Raw genomic sequence first — 18219 nt, forward strand, 5'->3', positions numbered from 1 at the left:
CCCGGCGGTTCCTGATGTTTGGACCCAGAGGAGCTCTGGACTGAACCTTCTGCTCGGCCATTGATCCTCCTCCTGATACAACAACACATTCGTCTTCCTCCTGAAAACACTAATCACCTCCCCTGGGTTCCCATCGCCGCTGCCGCCGCTGCACTTCTGAGAGGCCCGGCCTCACTTCCAGGCTGTGTGTGTGTGTGTGTGTGTGTGTGTGTGTGTGTGTGTGTGTGATCATCCCGCCTCGCATTCAGGCGCCACATCCGGTTCTTTGTTCCCGGAGCTTCCAGAGCGACTCTGGGGCGGCGGCGCCCTCCGGCGGCGCCCGGCGGGACTGTAACGGGAGCGGCTGCGGCGGAGCGCCGTCACGGCCGCTCGCGTCACGGCAGATGACGTCACGGCACCGGCGACGTAGCCCAATCGCAGCCCGCGGTGCGTCGAGGAGGAGGAGTAGAACCCGCAACCTTCAGGATGCAGGACGGCCGGTCAGAAAGAGAGAACTTATAAAAGAAGCACCGACAAAGAGTCGAGTTTAACGCGCGGCCAACATGGACGGCGGCTTCTGACGTCACCTTTGTTTGGATTCTCCTCTCCCGCGGAGGAGCGCACTGCCTTCTGATTGGTCGGCCGCCGTGCGCGTCCCCGCCCTCTTTTCCTGGCACGACATTTTCCCTTGGCAAGCACTTCCTGCGCGGCCACGGCCATCTTTGATTCTCCGAGTTGTCAACAAGCCGGGAGGCGCCGAGGACGCGGCGTGCGTGTACGTGCGGGTCCGGGCGAGGGTGCGCGTCCCCGGCGAGCCGAGGAGCGACCGAAGCGTACGTGCGAGTGGTTCATCGCAACGTGTCGCGTAACGGGACACACACACTCATATACACACACACACACACAAATACAAGCGCGCGATCGGCTGCAGGCGAGCCGTGTCACAAAACACGTCGCGTCCAAAACACGCGTGGGATTGGAAGGGGCACTTCCGGAAACAGCAGGTGTCGCGTGCACGACCCCAGCATTGCGTGTGCGTGTGTCCGCAGGTTTCCGCAGGTCAGCCTGGTCCGATGCCGTCCTGAGGATGAGGAAGAAGCAGACGGCCAAGCAGAGGAAGGCTGAGGAGCCCACCGTGGTCCAGGAGTTCGTGGTGGAGAAGATCCTGCGCAGGAGGCTGTTCCAGGGCCGCGTGGAGTACTACCTCAAGTGGAAGGGCTTCACCGAGTGGGTAACCAGATGCTCCCCGAGCGTGCGCGTGCACGCCGGTGCCTCTGACCCTCGCCTGTCCCCCCCAGTGCCGAAAACACCTGGGAACCCGAGGACAACCTGGACTGTCCGGAGCTCATCGAGGAGTTCCTGAGGACCAGGCCCCCCGGCCAGGAGGACCAGGAGGAGGAGCGGGAGGAGGACGGGTCCTCGGAGCCGCACCAGGAACCGGAGCTGGTCCTCAAAGAAGAACTGACGGAGCAGGAGACCCAGATCGTGAGCCATCATTTCTTTGTTTGCCTCCAAAGCCGAACTCCGTTCCGATCGATGAGATCAATAACCGATGACGGGACATGAACGGCTCAGATTAGTTAAGGCCAGCGCAGACTCCTCAACTTAGCATAGACTAGCACAAACTAGGACGACTAGCGGAGTTTAGCTTGAGACGCGCCGTCCTCGTGTCAGCGGTCAGTTCCTCTTGTTGAACGTGTGTGTGTGTGTGTGTGTGTGTGTGTGTGTGTGTGTCTCCTTGCAGTCGTGCCCCCTCCCCCTGCAGGGCCTGGACCACCTGGACGAAGGCCTGGAGCTGGAAGCCCCCCCCGACCCGGACGCCCCCCCCGAGCCCGAGTGCATCATCGGCTCCACCGACCGCAGAGGAGAACTCATGTTCCTGGTCAAGTGGTCAGTGGCTGGTCCTCAGAGGCCCTGCCAGATAGAACACACACACATATATTTTACTGCAGATCCTATTTCCTTGATGTAAACCGTTATGAAGAGTCACTTCTGGTTTTGCTGATGTTTGCAGTGCACGGATGGTCAGTGTGTCTCAGCACAGTAACAGTAGAATGGCGACCCTGAACGAACCGGTTCTTTACATTACATTGCATTACATTTGGCAGACGCTTTTATCCAAAGCGACTTACAATAGAGGACATAAGGACTGCAAATACACTTGCAAATACACGATGCACAGGAAAACGTTCTAACGGTTCTAACCTGTGGCCGCTCCCGAGGCGCCTCCAGGGTGACGGGCCGCCGCCCGCCTCTAACCTCCGTCTCTCCGCAGGAAGCACTCGGGCGACGTGGCCCTGCTGTCGGCGGCGGAGGCCAGCGCTCGCTGCCCTCAGGTGGTCATCGACTTCTACGAACAGAGACTGACCTGGCACGCCAGGGAGGAGGCGGAGTGACGGCAGTCGGGTGTGTGTGTGTGTGTGTGTGTGTGATGTGCATGGAGGCGGGGCTCGTGCTCCCTCCCAGCGAGCCCCCCCATGATGCACGCCCCCACTGATGAAGAGGAGATCCTTTCCTGTGTGTTGTAATTTAATATTGCTCGTACTGTTGACCCGCCCCGGGCGGGGGGGTTATTGAGGGTGTTGTTGTCCGGTGAGCGTCCAGCAGACCTTCTGGACCTTCTCACCTTCGAGCTGAAGGTCCTGGACCATCCACTGTGTGTGACCCCCCATCTTGTGGAAGGTGCTAAACTGTTCACCATGTTTCTGATCATCTTCTCTTCACCAAACCTTTCCTCTGAATCTTCATACACAACAAGGAGGCCTCAGAGGACCCCCCCCCCCCCCAAGAAGATGCCCTCAGAGGACCCCCCCCCGAGCCGCCCCTTAATTTTGCAGGCTTCGGCTGTGTGAAATGTAGCAGTCCTGGAGCCGGGGCCGCAGGCATGGTTTTCCAGGCGTTCGGCCGGGCCTGGTGTGACCCCACTGTGACCCCGCTGTGACCCCGCTGTGACCTCGCTGTGACCTCGCTGTGACCCCGCGGCTCCTCAGACGTACCCATTACTGAGTTCTTCTGACTGTCGACCGTTGATCTGTGATGTTCTGGTAAATAAAGGATTGTCTTGGTCAACCTCCGCCCCCCGTCTTTGTCGCATCCCCGCTAGCGCTGCGGCTAAGCTAGCCTGGCGTCACAATGTCTGACCGGAGGCTCAAATGGGGACAGAACGTCGACATGGAAACCGGAACAGTCTGGACTCGGAGCGGCAGAAATCAAACCAGTTCACAAGGGTGAAAGCCAGCTGGAGGAAGTTGGAAAAAAACCTGAATCATCTCTGGATTCCAGCTGTTTGTGGAATCTAATCATTACTGACATTATTATCACCAGATTATACCAATAATAACATCTGCACGACTGACAGGTGGCCACAGTTAACCTGGAGATACTGGGGTTATTCTTTGACGCCACATTTGACCTCTACCTGGAGCCGGCGTGTTAAAAGCATCGGTTTCCGTGACGACGCTCCCGAGCCAGAGACGAGTCCGTGACCGTTCAAGGCAGAGAGAAAAGGCGGCCTTGTAACAACTAGTTAGTAAACAGATACAACTAAAGGAGGGATTGAGGCGGGTATAAAAGTACAATATGCAAGAAGCGAGTTCACGTGTTCCCACCCGTGACCGCTTAAAGTGTGTGTGTGTGTGTGTGTGTGTGTGTGTGTGTGCGTGTGTGTGTGTCGGGGGGGTTGTAGCAGAGAACAGGAAGTGAGACTGAGACGGAGCATAGATGATGTAAGAGCGGCCGTCCCCGTGTCACGCCGGGTCAGCGCTGTTATTTGGATGGAGCTGAGGCGGGGGGCGGAGCCTGTCGGACAGGGGGCAGAGCTTCTGCTTTTAAGAACATTTAAGGACAGCGGGTCTTTTCTGCTTCCTGTTGTCTGTTTCAGTCTCAGCCAGCGACCGCCTGCTGTGGTTTCTGAGTGGAAGTCGGGTTTTTTTCATACTTCTGCTTCCCCCGCCTGCCGCCGAAGCTTCCCCTTTCCATTTGGACGTCAGACTTCACGGCGCCCGTCCAGGTTTCTAGGCGTTCTCCATGAAGGCCGCCAGCGTCTGGGTACGAGACCCGCGGATTCAGAAGAACGACTTCTGGCACGCCTTCATAGACTATGAGATCTGCCTCCACGTGAGTGAGCCGGCCGTCTTCTCTGTCTCCGAGGGTCGGCGTCCGCCAACGTCTGCCCGTGTCCTTCCAGGCCGACAGCGTGTTCTTCACCAGGAAGCTGTCCAGGGTTCGGAGGAGGTACAGCGAGTTCGTGTGGCTTCGGGAGAAGCTTCAGGAGAGCTCCCTGCTCCTGTGAGTGTTTCCTCCCCACGCCGCCGTGTCCAACGCCACCCCGGCCGACCCCCGCTGACCCGTCCGTCCGTGCGTCCGAGCAGGTTGAAGTTGCCCGAGCTGCCCCCGAAGAACCCCTTCTTCAGCCTGAACAACGCCCGGCAGGTCTCTGAGCGCATGATGGGCCTGCAGAGGTTTCTAGAAGAGTAAGCACCTGCTCGGGGATCGACGACGAACTTTGACACCTGTCGTTCGCTCCTGCTGAGAAGAAGAGCTAAATGTAGTAACATGTGTGTGTGTGTGTGTGTGTGTGTGTGTGTGTGTGTGTGTGTGTGTGTCCAGGATCCTGCAGAGCCCTCTGCTGCTGTCCGACAGCCACCTGCACCTCTTCCTGCAGACGCAGCTCACCGCGTCCAAGATGGAGGCCTGCGCCGCCGGCCGCGGCCAACTCTCAGTGGCCCAGGCCGTGCAGAGCTGCAGCCTCAGGAGGTTCCACTTCCAGGAACACTCGCTGGACAGCATCTGTGGAGACCACCACGCAGACAGGTCAGGACACACACACACACAGGCAGGGGACAAGGAGCAAGGAACAAGGAAGGAGGCAGGAGATAAGAGATAGGAGGTAGGTGGTAGGAGGCAGGATGTAGGAGGTAGGAGGTAGGATGAAGGAGGTAGGAGGCAGGATGTTGGAGGTAGGAGATAGGAGGTAGGAGGTAGGAAGTAGGAGCTGGGGGGAAGGGGGTAGGAGATAGGAGGTAGGAGGCCACTGAGCTGTCATCTTCTTCTGTCTCTTCTTCTGTCTCTTCTTCTGTGTCCTCCTCTCCTTCCAGTTCGGAGTGCAGGAGCTCTGTGTCAGAAGGTGCAGCACCACCATGATCCGTGACTCACCTCTGGGTGATTTCTGTAAATAACCGATGCTTCCTGTAAATAAAAGACTTGAACTGACAGCAGAAGATGTGGTCTTTCTCCGCGGCCTTCAGCCGGGCGGGGGGGCGCAGACACCTGCCTGAAGGGGGCAGCGTTGCCATACGTTTCCCTGCGACGCTCACCTGGCGAGCAGAGGAGGGAGGAAGCGGCAGGAAGGTCCCTCCTGCTCTCGCGGAGGTAATGGCGCCGAGCAGAGCGCCGTCGGCGTGATGCTAATGAGGCGAACGGAGTGACGAGATGTTCCTCCGTCGGAGAGCCGGGGGAGCGACCGCTTGTGCCAACGCAGGTGTGAAAGTGTGAGAAGATCGCCCCCCCACGCCCACACCGCCGATCCTCCGTGCAGATCTCCTGCTCCAGCAGGACCTTCTCAGAGGCTCTGCAGAGTCAGCTTCCAGCCCGTCTGCTCCGGCAGGCGGGGGGGTGTCCAACATCTGGCTGTTCCTGGACCACGGATGGACCACGGATGGACCACGGATGGACCACCGCTCCATCACGTCTGGCAAGACCGCACCTCAATGCTGAGCACGTTTAGCATCACTAAAGATGCAAAACAGGCCACTAATATACTACATTAAAACACACACACACACACACACACACACACACACACGGTGTCAGAACCGGGTATTGAACCACCAACCCTCCAGCTAGCTTAGCCTCCTGGACCAGGGCCTGCAGGGCCACCTCTGGACTTCAGTAGACCCCCTCCTCCAGCAGATCTCCTAGAGGTTCCTGTGTCCTGCTAACGTCTGCCATGTATGATCGCAGTGGAGAGGCGGCGCTCCGCTTCTCGGCGTGCTGGAGCTCGGCAGTAAATACAGGAAACGCCGTTAAGTGCCGGCCCAGAACGCCGCCGCCGCCTCGCCATCGGACGCTTGAAGCGTGGAGGTAAGAGCCAACGGCCTCCTGGGAGACGCCCATCTGCCCCGGCTGAGTCAGCATGCCGTCTTGCCCCGGCGCCCCGGCGCCACGTCCCACTAAACGCCGCATTCCTCGTCCCGGAAAAGACCGGAAGGACGGAACCCCGGCGTGACGGGACGGACGGAGGCGCCGAGGTCCTGGTGCAGGAGAACGTCTGGTAGACCAAACTCTGCTCATGCATTTTAAGTACCGCATTACCTCCAACCCATTAGCAGCAATCCTGCACCGCTCGGATATTCAACCCCTGACTGCATCTCTGCGACACACACACACACACACACACACACACACACACACGTGACCTTCAAGACACAACCTGGGGGGGGCATTGTTCCCAGTCGCTTCTGCAGACTGGGATGTATCTCTCTGGACTTCAGCTCCAATAATTCTTCAAACCCTGGTCCAGGTGCAGAGATCACCTGGTCCACGTGCAGAGATCACCTGGTCCACGTGCAGAGATCACCCGGTCCAGGTGCAGAGATCACCTGGTCCAGGTGGGCAGAGCAGCAGCTCCTCCTCACCAGAGCTACGGCCGGTTTGAACCCCAAACCTCCTGCCACATCCTGAAATCATAATGCGGGCAGAGTCAGACGGAGCGCTGAGCAAGTCAGAGGAGGATGAAGATGGAGGATGAAGATGGTGGAGGAGAAGGAGGTGGATGGAGGATTTGTGATTACTCCCAAACACAAAGGTTCTGCTCACGAACAGACGCCGCCATTGCCCCAGGATGAAATATGGGTTCTGCACTCGTCCATATTGGTCCTGACACCAGGGAACGCCCCCCCACTGCCCCCCCGCTGTGTCATCTTGTCATGTGACTCCCGGCCCCTGCAGACGACTGTCTTGTTAGAAATGAAGAATGAGTGTGTGTGTGTGTGTGTGTGGGGGGGGGGGGGGGGGGGGGGGTCAGACCGGCTCTGCAAACATCCAGACGCCCGGCGGTGGCAGGGAGCGGACGGCGTGGGACGGGGGGGTAGAGGGCACCATCTCTGGAGGCCTCGCCGCGTCGCTGCCCGGCGTATAAATCAGCAGGCAGCTCACGGCGGCAATGAGCTAGAAAATAAAAAAAACATAAAAACGTCCGGGTGAAATAGGAGGCGAAGAGAATTCTTTTATGACGAGCCTAAATTCTCCTTACTCTGCAGTAGATCCGCCGTCCGGCGCGGCTTGTCTTCTAAAGACGCCGTCCATCATCGCCGTGTTTGCTCACAGCCACAAATCAGCCCCAGCGCCCACCTGACGCGCCGCCAGCCGTACTGTATGTCATACACCTGTAATACCTGCATAATGCAGGATGCTGATGGGTCTCAGCCCCGTCCTCTGGCGTGCGGAGCGTCCACGGACCGCGCAGGGCTTCACGCCAATCCTGAGGTAAGTGACCGCCGTCACTGGAAGTAACTGGAAATGCCAGCAGACAGAACTCTCTGCAGTAAAACAGGAAAGCACTTCATGATCCCTAAACACCTGCTAACAACATGAGAAGAAACGAAGATAAAATAAAACTGTATCTATTCCAGAGGGGAAATTCCTTTGTCACACCCACCGGCGGAACAGGTATCATTTCAAAAAGACTGAGATACTTACTGTCACATCAAGAATAGCAGCACTGCAAGCAGGCTTCAGGGAGATGATGGACACACACATACACACACACACACACACACACACACACACACGCACGCACGCACGCACGCACGCACGCACGCACGCACGCACACACACACACACACACACACGATGGGATCTGGGAGCGTCTCTCCGTGGAGATCCAGTTGGTCCCATGGATGCTTCCTGCTGAGAATGAAGAACTAAAGTTCCTTCAAGACTGCTTCACAGCTGCACAAGTGTGTGTCTGTGTGTGTGTGTGTGTGTGTGTGTGCGCGTGTGTGTGTGTGTGTGTGTGTGCGTGTGCATGTGTAGGGGGGTCAAAGCACTGATATGACGGGGAATCCAGAGATTTAAGCAATTTAAAGAAGACGCAGTGGCTGCACGAGAAACAAACATGGCTGCCATGGTTTGTGAACGGGTTAAACCATTCCTGGTTGGGGGGGGGGGGGCATCCATTGACACAAAACACAGGTTCAACCATTAGCATAGCATACAAGAGAAGGCTTGACGCTTGAGATTTAACATCTGAGTTTGGGGTGGATCTGAGGGTTCTGGGTTGTGGGGGGGGTGGAAACACAAAGAAAAGAAACGTGCGCAGAAAGAGCGTCAATAAAGTGCACGGCAGAAAAACTGCAGCGATAAGAGCGATAACCCGAGCGATAAAGCGGTGAAAGGAAATATAGACACGGCGCGGGCGCCATAATGGCGCTGGCCGCCGCTCGTCCTCGAAGGTGAGATTTACGGCGGGTGTTTTTTATGAAGTGACTGCGTTACATATGCACGGTCACTCCGCGCCGCTCGCCGACGTCCCGCCACACTAAATTAGCGGCGGGACGCTTGGCAGGGCCGGCTCTTGGATCCACACCAGAGCTGACACTAAATGGGAGTAATGGCAGCAATCTGCTATCCGGTGACTCCGTTAGCCCCCCCCACCCCTGTAACTCAAGCCTTTACTTTCCCTGGCGATGGCGGCGGCGGCGGCGAGAGCCACTATAAAAAGATCTGACAGCCAGAGGAGGAGGCCTCACCTGCGAGCGTCGCCTGAGCGCCGCCGACCCGGGGGGGTCAAGGGGTCGGCCAGGGGAAGAGCGACGGGCAGGTGTGAGATGCTCCGTCCGGAGGGGGTTGTAATTACAGTTAGAGCATCAATTGCATCCCTGACCCCCCCCCCGCCATTACTCACCCCCCTAACTAGTGGAGTAAATCAGAGCGGTGAGCTGATATTAGAGCCGGGGGGGGGGGGCGCTTGTAAATAACCCGGCAAGATGTTTATACCGGCCTGACAAACACCTGATAAGCCTGATTTATCCGGGCGCCGCCGCAACGCTCGCAGCTCCCAGGTGTGACGCCCCCCCGCCGCCGCCGGGCCGCTAACAATAACACGCACGGCGGCATGCGGGGAGATGACAAGCCCCCCCCCCGGCCATCACCGCTTCATCGGGTTAAAATAGTGTCCGGGCCGCGGTGCGTTCAGGGTCCCGGCCGGACCCGGGGGGCCGCGGCCAGCCACGCCAGCCGCTCTGCTAGATCTTCCCCAGACAGTGGAGCCGCCGCTGCTGGCGGCTGGCGGCTGGCGGCTGGCTCCAGACTCTGCTCTCCCCCCTGAAGATATACAGGTCCTCAGAAGATGGGGGGGGGGGGGGGGGGGGGCAGCTCTCAGAAGGAAATTGGGATCATGTGACCAAGATGGGGGGGGTAATAAATGACACATCCAGAGCAATACTTTACTTCCTGCCTGGAGCTCATAATATTACACAAGATAATGGAGGTGGGGGGTGTGAATGGAGGGAAGGGGGGGGGGGGGTTAGATACCCCAAAAATATGAATGTTCCGGCCCGCGGCTCGCTGATGGAGCTCTAACTCACGGCTGAGTTATGTCAACACAAATGACCTCAATTAACAGGCTTGCATTTAAAAAGCGTCTCTTCAGCCCAGATTTAAGGGGGGGGGGTTAATGGAACCCCGACAAAGGCCGGGGGGGGGGGGGGGGCAGCAGGAAGGCCCATAAATAAGGCGGTGTTAGTCCTGACAGGAAGTGAGGGCGGAGCGGGCGGCCCGGCCATCACACACCAGGGTGACTCCCATTGGATCCCTGGTGGGGGGGGGGGGTGTTGATTCCCCTCCTGGTGAAGCTAACGGCCGCCAAAGTGTGGCAGGTGGAGGCGGCGTACGTGCACGCAGGCCTCGCTGGGGGGGGGGGGTTCTCCGAGATAATTTTTCTGGGATCTGAGGTTATTTACGGCCCCGTCTTTCTATATTTGCCTGCAGAAGGTGCATCTTTATGGTTCTTGGTATTAATCGGTGATATTGTGCTATCATTAGCGTAATTTAACCGCCGCTAAATTACCGCCGCCGTGGCATTTATCTGCGAAACATTTTATCTTGATGTTAAATTGCAATAAAAAGCGTTCCCTTCCGGGGGGGTCTGGCTGTCCGTCTCCGGCGTGGGTCGGGGGGGGGTTTGACATCCATTAAGGGAATCCATTATTGCCACATAAAAATGAAAGGCAATATTTAGCCCGCCTCGCCTTTGGCAGTCCGTGAGCCCTCGCCCGTCGTTATGACGACGGTGCTCGGGGGGCGCCGGGCCTCAGAAACGCACCTGATAAGGCGTTAAATTGACCCCCCCACCCGGGCGGCGGCGTGTTCCTCCACTTCCTGCCCCGGATCCCGGAGCTCTTTTCCGCAGCCATATTCAATAACTGATTATGGTAATTGATTACAGCTCCAATTAGCAGAGAGGCTGCGCGGCGCACGGTAAGGAGCCAGATTTACGAGGCAGCGAATGTCACCCAGAGGACGGACAAGCCGCTCGGCGCCGGGACGTGCGGGGGGCGGAGCCAGCTGACTTCTGGGTCGACCGAGGTGCTTTCCTCGCCATTTTCTCCCAACCTTGAGGGAACCTTGACGAGGCGTCCCTTTCAGCGGGGGGGGGGGGCTGCGGTCCCGGGTCCGGGCGAGGAGCCGGACCAGCTGTAACTTTGGCAGAGCGCGGCGGGCCGACGCCACGGCGCCGGCTGTCAAACGGCCCCTCGGAGGGCGATAAGCGCCGCCGCCGCCGGAGAGGGTGCTCGTCTTATTGGAGGCCTCGGCCGTTCCGCCGACCATCTGCCCGCCGCCGTCTCGCAGGCGCCGTAAAACAGTCCCTCCTGAAAACCCCGGGCAGAAAGTGCTGACCAGAAGAACTCACCCTCTGCCGCAAACGTACGCGTCTCCCCGGCGGGGAAACGCCAGCCGCCGCCGCCCCAACCCAAAGCCGGGCCGCTTCCCGCCGCCCCGCCAGAAACAGGACGCCCCGTTTCCGTGGAGACGCCCCGCCCAGCCGGTGGCCTCAAATAAGCACAGCTGCTTCTCAACACACCTGAGCTTTATTAGCGCCTCACAAGGGGGGGGACAGCAGGAGGACACACACACACATCAACAAGCAGAAGGAAGACCTCCGACATCTGGCCTTTCGCTCAGGTCTTCTTTCTCAGAGGACGTGTGGATCAGCTGGCCGGGCTCGGAGGAGCGAGGAGCCGCCGCAGTCAGCAGGCGTAGAGCTCCATCAGGTAGTCCTTCGGGACGATACCCACGTCTCCGTTCTTCTCGCCAACCCACCAGCCAAAGCTCTGGTACTCCTGGAGGCAGCAGGAGACAGGACGCACGTGAGGAGGAGGAGGACATCCACATCGCTGAGCAAACACACACACACACACACACACACACACACACACACACACACACACACACACACACACACACACACACACACACACACACACACACACACGTATCTCCAGGTAAACCCAATCTTCCATCATAACGGTGACGAAGCAAAGCTGGCAGAAGAGACGGAGGTGTGTTTGGAAGTGGAGCGACAGAGGAGCGACCCGATGATACCCATAATAATATTGATTTGGTGACAAGCTGACAAAGAAGCCTTTCACCTGGAACCTGCAGAAATGCCGCTGGGGGCGGGGTTAAGACGGCGGGGGAGGGTCAGTGTGTCCAGGGGCGGAGCCAACATGACGGGGCGCGGCTCAGCCGGTGAGCGCGGCTATCTTTGAACCGATCGCTCCTTAGGGCCCCTGGACCGCCCGAGTGCCGTCGAGCCGGACGGCAGCTCGGGGTTCACGTGAGCAGAGGTCAAAGGTCGGGGATGCTGTGCCGCCTGTCCAAGTCGATGAAGAACTTTCTTCTTCTGTTATTGTTCCTCTCTTCCACCGGCCCCCAGCCCTGTTTTGAGACTAAACACGCTTCCCCGTCCGCCCGCACCCCCAGACCCCAGACCCCGGACCCCCAGACCCCGGACCCCCAGACCCCGGACCCCGAGCGCACACCGAGCTCTGGCTGCGTAAATCTGTCCCGGCCTGACAACTTAGAGCTCCAGACGGCGGTCGGCCCGCCCAGATGTGAGGAGGACACGTCCAGGAGATCTGAGCCCGAGGAGAAGACCCCCCCTGACCAGCGGCCTGACCTCACATCAAAGTCTCCCCCGGACATGAATCAGCGACGGGCCGCGGCCAGAACCGTTTGGAGGCCCGGCCCGAGGAACCAGGAGAACACATCTGTGTCGGGTTAGGTCCCGGGGGGGGAGGGGGGACTAAGTGCTCACGTGGTCGCACCATCCCTCCGCCGCCGCGGCCGGTCCGAGCTGACGGGCCATTCATCACGGCAGCAGAAGTTCCAGCAGAAGGACCAGGGTCTCCAGGAGAAGGTAATTAGCGGCTAAATTATTAGCAGCAAATTAAACAGCAGGCGGCTGCGGGGAAATGTCACATCCATTCCATTAAGGAGGAAAATGATGAAAATGACATTTCATCACAAGACCCCACCACTGGGGGGGGGGGGGGGAGGGCTGACTGACACGAGCTGTGTGTGTGTGTGTGTGTGTGTGTGTGTGTGTCACATTATGACTTCCTGCAGCAGGCCTTTGAAAGCAGCAACACCTCATTGTGCAGTTCTGGCTGACAAATAGGTCACGGTTGAGTGGGCGTGGGACATAACGCTCACACACACACACACACACACACAGTAGGGCTGCAAAATGATGCATTCAATGACAACATGCACATTAGCAGCAAATAGCCGCGGCACACTCTGTGATTGGAGTGTGAGTGTATGTGTGTGTTTGTGTGTGTATGTATGTGTGTGTGTGTGTGTGTGTGTTGGGGGGGGTTCCTGTTTGGACACATTTTATCAACTAATCACTTAATGAAAGTGAGAAGTTACATCTCTCCATTAGTTTTATGTGCTGTTACTTGCAGCGGGGGGGTCGGGGGGGCATATCTGGACACTGCGCACACACACACACACACACACACACACACACCCGCCCAGCCCCTATAATCAACACCCAGGGCCTGACTGGGGGGTCTCCCAGCTGTAGCGCCGCAGCTATTCCTGAGCGGTGGGATGGGGGAGGGAGGCTGGAAGCGACAGAAAGGAGAATGGGGGGGAAGAGCCCCCCCTCGCCCCCCCAGCTGCAGCTGGCCGCTGCAGTCCAGACAGCTTTTATGGTCATTGCCCCTGCAGCGGGCCGCAACCCCCAACACCAAGGTTCCAGCTAATGGCGCTGGCGTCCGAGTGAAAGGGCAACTTGAGCCGAGCTCCTCTGCGAGCACAAAGAGAGCAATAAACAAGCATTTGGCCGCCGAGGCTCGTCTGCTTTGTGCGTTTGTTTCGTCACGCCAGCGCCCAACCTTTTATTCACTTAGCCGAGCGGCGGGGAGATTGAATAATCCATTATTCAATAAACATTTACGGGTCGGAGCTGGAAAAATGTGTGTTTTATATCCGTCTTAATTGAAAGTCACCACATTTGGCCGGCGGACGCCGACATCCCTCACAACCTGTAAACCCCGGGATTCATCACCGGGATTTACCGATGGCAAAAACAATTCATTTCGGGCCCATTTGCACCGAGACGGAGGGGCGGGAGGGATCGGGGGGGTTCTCACCTCCACCGCCCCCACCCCCACCCCCCCCACCCCCCCCACCCCCGTCCCGGCCGTCATGGGGATTTACACGAACGCCGCTCGCACAAACAAAATACCGGCGGAATGAATACGAGAGAAAAGTGGATGTCAAATGTGTGCAGGAGTAACCTGCGGTCCCGGTGCCGCTGCTCATCCTCCGCCCGGGAGCTCCGGGGGCCTTACAGCCGCACGCCACTAGATGGCAGGCTTGTCTTTGCCAAGCAGCGGGCGGGGGGGCCGGGGCAGGACCGGAGCAGACGGGGACCGGAGGCTACAGGCCAGCCGCGGGCCCCGACGCCGGCCCGAGCAGAACCCGGCCCAGAGAAGACAAAAAAAAAAGGCTCCTTTTTGTAACTTAGTAGGCCGGCCCCTGGCCCCCCGGCCCCCGCCCCGGCCCCTGGCCCCCGGCCCCCACCCCGGCCACCAGCCACCAGCGCCAGCTCCCGGCCCTCAAGCTGACAGCCATCGGAAACAGCTCGTCCAGCACACGTCCTCACCCCTTCCGGAGAACATGCTTGCCTATTTAGAGACCAGAGGTGTGTGTGTGTGTGTGTGTGTGTGTGTGTGTGTGTGTGTGTGTGGGCCGCTCTCCGCCTGGCGTGGCAGCAGCAGGAGTGTGTCCAAAAAGCCCAGATGGAGGTGATGGAATGGCGTGGAGCGCCAGGGTTGCCCGGCCCCTCGCCAGCAGCACTAAAACATTTCCGCTGTGACACAAGTGATCCCCGTCACGCCGCCGCCGCCACGGAGGATTTCAACCAGCAGCTTCTCTGCGGGCGGATCTACAAACAGACCCCGCCGGTCCTCCAGACCGCCCCCCCGCCCCCTGCAGCTCCACCCGGGCGGCGGCAGCGGGCGAACCTTGCTCAGAATGTAGATGGTGTCTCCACGTTTGAAGGACAGCTCGTCCTCGTGGTCGGCGGTGCAGTCCCACAGGCCCTGGTAGAAGGAAGGGTAGTCCACGCTCTTGTCTGCAAGGGAGACCAGCAGAAGTTAGCTTTGCGTTTCCCGCGGTCGCCCGGCAGAGCCTGCAGGGGGCGCCGGAGAGCCGGTCCGGAGGGGCAGCGGGCAAACGGGGTCGGAGTAAAGGAGTAAATCATCTGCGGCGGTCTGCCGCTACCGGAGGAACAATGACACGCCACTTGTTGGAAGGAGGAAGTGGGGCGACTGGGCCGAGGAGATACTCGCTGCGCCCCGCTAACGCTCTGCTAGCATGTGGACAACTTCCTCTCCACATGTCACGGAGGGAAGAAATGCAGCTTCCTCACGGCCGGACATTGTGACAGGGATGCCGTTTGTATGTGTGTGTGTGTGTGTGTTTGTGACTTCCGTACCTGGAGTGGGTTTGCTGGGTGGGTTGCCGGTGGCCGCAGGGTTGGGTGGAGAGGGACAGTCCTCGTCTGAGGACGAATAAAGAAGGGGTAGCGTGAAAGGTCTGCTCGGCAGCCGGTGGAGAACCAAGATGGAGAAGAAGGAGAAGAAACCTGGAAGCTCTTCGTAGATCTCGTCATCCATCGGGCCGAGGGCGTCGGCCTCCGACGGGTCGCCCACGTTGTCGTACATTTCCTGATCCTCCTCTTCAGGAATTATGCCGGTCATGTCTAGGAACACACACACACACACACACACAGATACACAAACACATCATTACATAACCCTTACAGTGTACACTATCCTTACTTTTAATACATGTATTAGAATGATTGTAAATGTTACTCTATTACTTTATTCTCAATAAATATCTGGATCTGACCTCTCATTTGGGATTACTAATCCCGTCAATAATCTGCTAAATTAAAACTCGGTCTTGTTTGTTCCCATAAACAGGGAGGGTCTCCAATCATTGGGCTAGTCATATTCAGAGCAAGCACTGACTGTGTGTGTGTGTGTGTGTGTGTGTGTATGTGTGAGACACACCTCTCATAATAAAGTCGATCTGCTTCACCCATTCCTCCGCCTCCTTTGCTGATGACGCACAGAACTGGAATGGAGGAGGAGCAGAGCGGTGAGGTCTGAGCTCCGGCCCCAGGATCCATTAACATAAACAAATAGTCCTGTGTGTGTGTGTGTGTGTGTGTGTAGGCGTCTCTGTCCATAAACTCCTGGCAGGCCTGTCCAGCGTGGGCACCGGCTCCATCAGTGAGTGACGGGTTTCCTCCATAAAGACTTAATGACGCGCCTCGCCAGGCTTTAAACCTGGCACCTTCTCCAGGTGTGTGTGGTGTGTGTGTGTGTGTGTGTTGGGGGGGGGGGGGGTCCACCTCACCTGGTAGACCCGCTTGTCTGGAGCGGAGATCTCGAAGCAGCAGTCCTTCTTGGAGTCCCTCCTCAGGCTGGTGTTGATCTTGACGTTGTAGCCGCTGATGCTGAACTCGCCCTTCTGCTGCTTGTCTGAGGCCCAGGACACGCACGTGGGAGCGGAGTGCACGTACACACACAACAACTACTCACCGCACGGGCGCGGTACCTCTCTCGTGTCCGTAGTAGTAGAAGGTGTGATGGCTGAGGGCGCACCAGCGCCGCTGCCACTCCGTGCCGAAGAAGCTGTGATCTGTGGACGGAAAACATCTGCAGCTGGAGCTCAAGCGTGTGTGCGTGTGTGTGTGTGTGTGTCGTAAATCAGACGCTGTCACTTCCTGTCAGAATGAATTTCTCACACACACACACACAAACACACAGAGGAATACACACCCTTCCTGCGTTTTTCAAGGTACCCCGCCTTGAAGACGGAGGTCAGGTCCTGAGCTGCCACCGGCGGGGCCTGCTGGGACCCTGGAGGACGCAAACCAAGAGGCCTCTTTGAACCAAGCTGATGTCCTGGATGGAGGACCATCTGCTCTGCTAGCAGACCTTCACGGGGTCACCTGGTCCGGTGGAGGCCGTCTGAGGGAGTCACATGACCCCGTCACACCAACCTCCAGGGTGGCGGCGTCGCTGCGAATGCTAACCTTGCTGAAAGCGTGAATGAACTCAAACCGACCGCTGTTATGGTGTCACTCCAGCTCTCACCTGGTGACCCCTGATGTCACCCTGTGACCCCTGATGTCACCTGGTGACCCCTGATGTCACCTGGTGACCCCTGATGTCACCTGGTGACCCCTGGTGACCCCCTGCTCCTCTACACTGGTGTGACCATTGTTAGCTTTAGCCAGTGCTAATCCTCTGGCCGTGACACGCGGCTGGAGCGAGAAGGTGTTCCAGGAGCATCTCGAGAGCTTTAAAACCCGACGCCAGTTAGAAATGAAAGCCGGCCTCTGATTGGCTCCCGCCTGATGCGCAGGGGGGGGGGGGCTTGTCAACACGCAACTTCATTGCAAATGTTCAACTGCTGTGTCAAAGCTGCTTTGCGTGAGCGAGGCGCTGCGGAGCCGCCAGCTGGTGGCCGTAAAACCCGGCCCCCCCGATGCCTCCTCCTCGGCGGGTGAAGCCGAAGCCCCTCCAGACGTCTCAGATCACAGGCCGCCTGACGGCCCCGCTGTAAAACCCAGTTACCCCCCCAAATTGCTCCCCAAGTATGTTGCCAAGTTACAGCTGGAGTGTCTGTTTTATTGGAGCACTCAAAGTCACCTTCCTCGGGGGGTGCCGCCCCCCCCATCTGCTGGAGCTGCAGCTAGTTAGCCGTTAGCCGTTAGCGGGTCCTCACCTTCCAGGGCCTCCTCATCCTTGTCGGTGCGTTCAGACTGCAGCGAGCCGCCGTCGTTGTTGCTGCTGTCCACGTCCTCCTCGTCCTCAGACTCATCTTCACCTGGACACACACACACACACACACACACACACACACACACACAGACATGTGACACATGAGAAGCTGTTGGACCTGCGGACCACGGAGGTCCACGTAGAGATGTTTGGTGGCCGCAGGAGGGAAGAGGAGCATCTACTCACTCTTGTCCTTGAAGTCGTGTGGGAAGCTGTGGAGGAAACACAGGTTCAGAGAGCTTCACGCAGAGCCTGGGGGGGCAGGAGACCTACCTGGACCTCAGCTCTCTGATCCTCCTGATGAAGGCCTCCTTCCTCTCCTTGGCCTTCTTGCTCAGCGCTTCCCCTTTCAGGCCGTCAGAGAGGAAGTTCTCCAGATCTGCAGAGTGGGGGTTGGGGGGGTGAAGAAGCTCGGCAGAACCAGGAGAAAAGAAGACCTGGATGGAGCTCCAGAGAACTCCAGCAGGTTCTCTCTCTCTCTCACACACACACACACACACACACACACACACACACACACACACACACACACACACACACACACACACACACACACACACACACACAAACTCGGCCATCCGGGCCGCGTCCACACCTCCAGTTCGGACGCGCGGACCGGCCGCCGGAGCGGAAGCGGAAGCGGCGGGTGTTCGCAACCTCACCTGCCACGAGAGCCGTGACCTCCTCCGGGATCGCGCGCATGGCGGTGCGTGTCCGTCGTCTGCAGGCAGAAGGCCACCGAAGGTGCTGCACGCGGAAGTTACGGCGGGGCGTGCGTGCGTGCGTCCGGCTACACGCGCACGCGCATGTCAACAAACGAACGCGCACGCGAATTCAAGCAGAGACAGAAGCGGAAGTTGGT

General features: G+C 58.4%; 3 protein-coding genes across 3 annotated transcripts; 2 read left to right on the forward strand and 1 right to left on the reverse strand.

Annotated features, from left to right (window-relative positions):
* Positions 1–480: 480 nt before the first annotated feature.
* cbx3b (chromobox homolog 3b) lies at positions 481–3052 on the forward strand. The gene is made up of 5 exons (XM_086155046.1): positions 481–812; positions 1029–1206; positions 1278–1464; positions 1724–1869; positions 2255–3052. Exons 2-5 carry the CDS (start codon positions 1067–1069, stop codon positions 2373–2375), a joined length of 594 nt encoding a protein of 197 aa, XP_086011172.1. The 5' UTR covers positions 481–812; positions 1029–1066; the 3' UTR covers positions 2376–3052.
* Positions 2911–5187, forward strand: snx10b (sorting nexin 10b). The gene is made up of 6 exons (XM_086155048.1): positions 2911–3023; positions 3860–4095; positions 4166–4266; positions 4350–4451; positions 4588–4791; positions 5076–5187. Exons 2-6 carry the CDS (start codon positions 4006–4008, stop codon positions 5119–5121), a joined length of 543 nt encoding a protein of 180 aa, XP_086011174.1. The 5' UTR covers positions 2911–3023; positions 3860–4005; the 3' UTR covers positions 5122–5187.
* A 5863-nt stretch (positions 5188–11050) lies between these two features.
* On the reverse strand, positions 11051–18158 carry skap2 (src kinase associated phosphoprotein 2). Its single transcript, XM_086155888.1, has 12 exons — positions 18020–18158; positions 17631–17736; positions 17544–17569; positions 17302–17403; positions 16350–16430; positions 16126–16209; positions 15925–16049; positions 15576–15639; positions 15143–15259; positions 14993–15058; positions 14520–14629; positions 11051–11321 (listed from the first exon to the last, which is right to left on the reverse strand). Exons 1-12 carry the CDS (start codon positions 18057–18059, stop codon positions 11229–11231), a joined length of 1014 nt encoding a protein of 337 aa, XP_086012014.1. The 5' UTR covers positions 18060–18158; the 3' UTR covers positions 11051–11228.
* Positions 18159–18219: the final 61 nt, after the last annotated feature.

The sequence above is a fragment of the Fistularia commersonii genome, chromosome 11, assembly GCF_037954325.1.
Source record: "Fistularia commersonii isolate RoL2024-O1a breed Wild chromosome 11, RoL_Fcom_v1.0, whole genome shotgun sequence".
Lineage (NCBI taxonomy): Eukaryota > Metazoa > Chordata > Actinopteri > Syngnathiformes > Fistulariidae > Fistularia > Fistularia commersonii.

Coding starts and splice junctions, on each gene's coding strand:
- skap2 (XM_086155888.1), bottom strand. CDS start 18,059: ATGCGCGCGATCCCGGAGGAGGTCACGGCTCTCGTGGCAG. Junction 16,431..17,301: donor GGATGAGGAGGCCCTGGAAG/GTGAGGACCCGC, acceptor TGCGTCCTCCAG/GGTCCCAGCAGGCCCCGCCG. Junction 11,322..14,519: donor CCATCTACATTCTGAGCAAG/GTTCGCCCGCTG, acceptor TGCTGCCTCCAG/GAGTACCAGAGCTTTGGCTG.
- snx10b (XM_086155048.1), top strand. CDS start 4,006: ATGAAGGCCGCCAGCGTCTGGGTACGAGACCCGCGGATTCAGAAGAAC. Junction 4,096..4,165: donor ACTATGAGATCTGCCTCCAC/GTGAGTGAGCCG, acceptor GTGTCCTTCCAG/GCCGACAGCGTGTTCTTCAC. Junction 4,792..5,075: donor GGAGACCACCACGCAGACAG/GTCAGGACACAC, acceptor CTCTCCTTCCAG/TTCGGAGTGCAGGAGCTCTG.
- cbx3b (XM_086155046.1), top strand. CDS start 1,067: ATGAGGAAGAAGCAGACGGCCAAGCAGAGGAAGGCTGAGGAGCCCACC. Junction 1,207..1,277: donor AAGTGGAAGGGCTTCACCGA/GTGGGTAACCAG, acceptor TGTCCCCCCCAG/TGCCGAAAACACCTGGGAAC. Junction 1,465..1,723: donor CGGAGCAGGAGACCCAGATC/GTGAGCCATCAT, acceptor GTCTCCTTGCAG/TCGTGCCCCCTCCCCCTGCA.